A 3,804-nucleotide genomic window follows, 5' to 3' on the forward strand; every position below is an offset into this window, starting at 1 on the left:
CCTGGGATCAAGCCCCTCATCTGGGTCCCTGCTCAACAGGGAGCCTGCTTCTCCCATTCCATCTGCTCCTCTTCCCCCAACTTGTTCTCTCTCTCTCTCTTTCTCTCTCTCTCTCTCTGTCTGTCTCTCAAATAGATAAATAAAATCTTGGAGGAAAAAAGGAACCCTTTCAATGTGGGAGCATTTAACATGGTCATGACGTGACAGGAAAAGGGGTAGTCACACTGGGACACACACACAACACACACACACAGAGCCACTATGGACTGAGAAGGAAGTCACACAACTGTAACCATGAGTAAGTGACTCTGATATTTGCTACTGTCCTTGGACACTATGCCCAGGAGTGTAATTTCCAAGTTGTGTACATAAGTCTCAAGCAAAAATGGAAAAAAGCATATTATAAACTTAGCTATATGAATAATATGACCTTTGTGTCTGAGATCCAAACAGAATAAATAATTTTTAAGAAGGCAAAAACAACGGTATATGTCAACTGTAGCTCAATAAAATGGAACAAAAGATAAAATAAACCTTTCACAGAGAAAAATTTGGTAGACCAAAATTTAAGCATGCTCATCATCAATAAAAATTTAATTCTGGTTTTAAAAATTACTCAGACAAATCCGTGAAACAAATATTTCTGAGTGGATGGTTTTGGACATTTAATACTGAGAACTACATATGTAATATGTTGCATGTTGATGCCTAAATTGTATTACTATTTTTATAGAAAAATGAGCATGTCTACTTTCCAACGTTTATTTGCTTGGGGACTATGTCACTGTTTCTATAAGCTTCCACAGAGCTCTCTTCACTTCCTTGTTCCTCAGGGTGTACACCACCGGGTTTAGAAGGGGCGTCAGCACTGTGTAGAAAATTGCCACAACCCCATCCACAGCATCCCGGGAGCCTGGCCTCAGGTAAATGAAAACACAGGGAACAAAGAAACAAAGGACCACAGTGCAGTGGGAGGCACAGGTCTGAAAGGCTCTGTGTCTCCCCTCTGAGGTGCGGATCTTCAGGATGGACCAGACGATGGACACATAGGACAGCACTATCAAGAGAAAGCAGCCCGAGGCCACGACCCCGATGTTGACAAAGATCACCATCTCGTTCATGGAGGTGTCTGCACAGGCCAGCTTGAGGATGGGAGGGGCATCACAGAAGTAATGCTGGATCTGGTTGGGCCCACAGTAGGGCAAACGGAATGTCAGTGTGGTCTGGACAGCAGAGTGCAGAGAGCCACTGAGCCACGTGCTGGTGGCCAGGAGGGCACACGTCCTCCCACTCATCATGCTGGTGTACCTGAGCGGGTGACTGATGGCCAGGTAGCGGTCATAGGACATGACTGTGTAGAGGAAACACTCGGTGCTCCCCAGGAAGTGGAAGGAGTAGAGCTGGGCCACACAGCTGTGAAAGGAGATCGCCCTGCCTCCTGGGGACGCCAAGGTCATCAGCATTTTGGGCACGGTGACTGTGGAGAACCACATGTCAATGAAGGACAGGTTGGTCAGGAAGTAGTACATGGGGGTGTGGAGGTGGGAATCCACCGTGATCACCAGCAGGATGAGGAGGTTCCCCACCACGGTGAGTACATAAATCACCAAGAAGAGTCCCAAGAGGGGGATGTCCAGTGCTGGTGCACGGGGAAGCCCCATGAAGAAGAATGTTGTGACAAGGCTCACATTTGTCATTTTCCACACCTTGCTGCCTCTCCCTATGGGAATAGAGAGAGCACCTAGCATTTAATTGAAAACTGAAGACCCATTTTCATGTGGCAAGTACATCATCCATGGCAGATAATTCAAGAGTTATACTCCACTTGCTTCATCATCATCCTCCCTCTGTCTCTTTCTCTCTCTCTCTCTCTCTCTCTCTCTCTCTCTCTTGCACACCCACAAACACGTGCACACACAAACAAGGCACCCACAGATATATGTAGCAGAAAGTTTTAGAAATCCATTGTATTAACTTCTGGTTATGTATCACAAATGACCACAAACTTAGCAGCACAAACCAATGCAAATTTCCATTCTTACAGTGTCTGAGTCAGGTGAGCTGGGTGTTCTGCTCAAGATTGAAATCAAGATGTCAGCTGAGTCTGGAATCTCATCTGAGGCTTGGGTTTCTCTTCCAAGCCTATGGAAATCATTGGCAGAATTCAGTTCCCAGCAGCTTTAGGACAGGTGTCTGTCTTTCCTGCTGACTGTTAGTAGGACTCCTCACTCTCAGCTTTAGAGCCCACCCTCAGGTCCCAACCACCTGGCCATTTGATACCATGGCAGCTTACAGCTTCAAAGCTAGTAGAAGAATCTTTCTCCAGTTTGCTATGACAAAGTGTGATGTAACAAAATGCATCGAAGGTGATATCCCATCACAGTCTCAGGTCTCAACCACACTCAAGGGCAGGTAACTCAACAAGGAGCATACACAGGGGGCAAGTATCTAGAGGGCCTTTGAGAATTCTGTTTTCTCTCCAGAGTTTATGTGAAAACTTAAAGAACCAAGATTTTAATTGCCGATAAGGCTGCACACTTCAAAAGTCTACAGTATAGCTGAATAGTTCTCTGGGGTCCTCATATGTAACTCAGCAGTAGTAATACCAGCTGAGAAATTAAAAGTATTAAGTAAGACAATAGATGTGACGTCCTTAATAAAGTGTCTGGCACTTGATAGCTGCTCAAGAAATGATAATGAATCATACAAAATTGCCTTGTGATCCAGAACTGGCTTCCTATCTATATCTATCTATATCTATCGATATCTATCTATCTACCAATCTATCTCAGATTGGGGGAATGAGAGGGAGAATAAAATGTATTGCAAAAACTTCTCAATTTCAAAGCTGGATCTTAGAGAAAGGCTTCATCACGGGTGTTTGATTGGTGTCACTACAACCCCCCTCTGCTTATAAAAGGAGCTCCCTCAGAGGAGTTTGAGGAATTCAGCTCCATGATGATTCCTGCAATCTGCCATCTGATCCAGAAAATACCAAGCCTTGTACACTGCTGGTTCCATACTTCTCTTACACTAGGCTATCCTTTATGAGACTCTAAGAACATAAAATCCATATGTGTTCTCCTAAATCAATCCACTGGCAGTTTTCTAACATATATCCTTCCATCTTAAATATCTAGATATTTATACTAACTTGGCCTTGTTAGAGATAATATCCATCCTTCCATCTTCTACTCCTCATACTCATGAATTCAGGCAATGCCCTTAGAAAACATCTCCATCGAGAGTATGTTTCTTATTTAAGACCTACTACCTGAGACAGGAAGAACAGAACCGACACCAGAGGAAAGGATATTGCCAGCTTGATGTCAAGAAAAGTTGGAATTCTGTACAATGAAAAGCAAGGCGGAGTTGATGTTTTTTATCTAATCCAAATTAGTCTTGAGTTCAGGATCGTTATTAATTATTCTTTGAGGGAAGACTATGAAACCTGTTTTACAATACGAGAGAAGCCAGGATCTCCCATTTCTAGACAATGTGGCTTAAGCTACATCTAAGCTGTAATTTTCATAGGTGAAGGGGAGTTCAGGCTTCCAGACATGGAATGAATAAGCCATGGGAATGAAGGCACATAGAAAATACTGTCAATGGTATTGTATAATGACAAATGGTGGCTGCACTTGTGGTGAGCAGAGCTTAAAGTACAGAGAAGTTGAGTCACTATGTTATACACCCGAAAATAGTGTATCAATGAATCAACTATACACACAAATTATTTTGAAACCGTACTTTTCAAATAGGAGAATAAATAACAGAGCAGAATTATCATAATCACCTATATGG

General features: G+C 43.1%; 1 protein-coding gene across 1 annotated transcript; it reads right to left on the bottom strand.

The window, feature by feature from the left end:
- Window positions 1-776: 776 nt before the first annotated feature.
- On the bottom strand, window positions 777-1,697 carry LOC123792477 (olfactory receptor 10G9). The gene has a single exon (XM_045797617.2). It carries the CDS (start codon window positions 1,695-1,697, stop codon window positions 777-779), a length of 921 nt encoding a protein of 306 aa, XP_045653573.2.
- Window positions 1,698-3,804: the final 2,107 nt, after the last annotated feature.

Source organism: Ursus americanus, chromosome 16 (assembly GCF_024610735.1).
Source record: "Ursus americanus isolate L20-20 chromosome 16, mUrsAme1.1.p, whole genome shotgun sequence".
NCBI lineage: Eukaryota > Metazoa > Chordata > Mammalia > Carnivora > Ursidae > Ursus > Ursus americanus.

Excerpts from the sequence above, each read along its gene's own strand:
- LOC123792477 (XM_045797617.2), bottom strand. The coding sequence starts at position 1,697 with ATGACAAATGTGAGCCTTGTCACAACATTCTTCTTCATGGGGCTTCCC.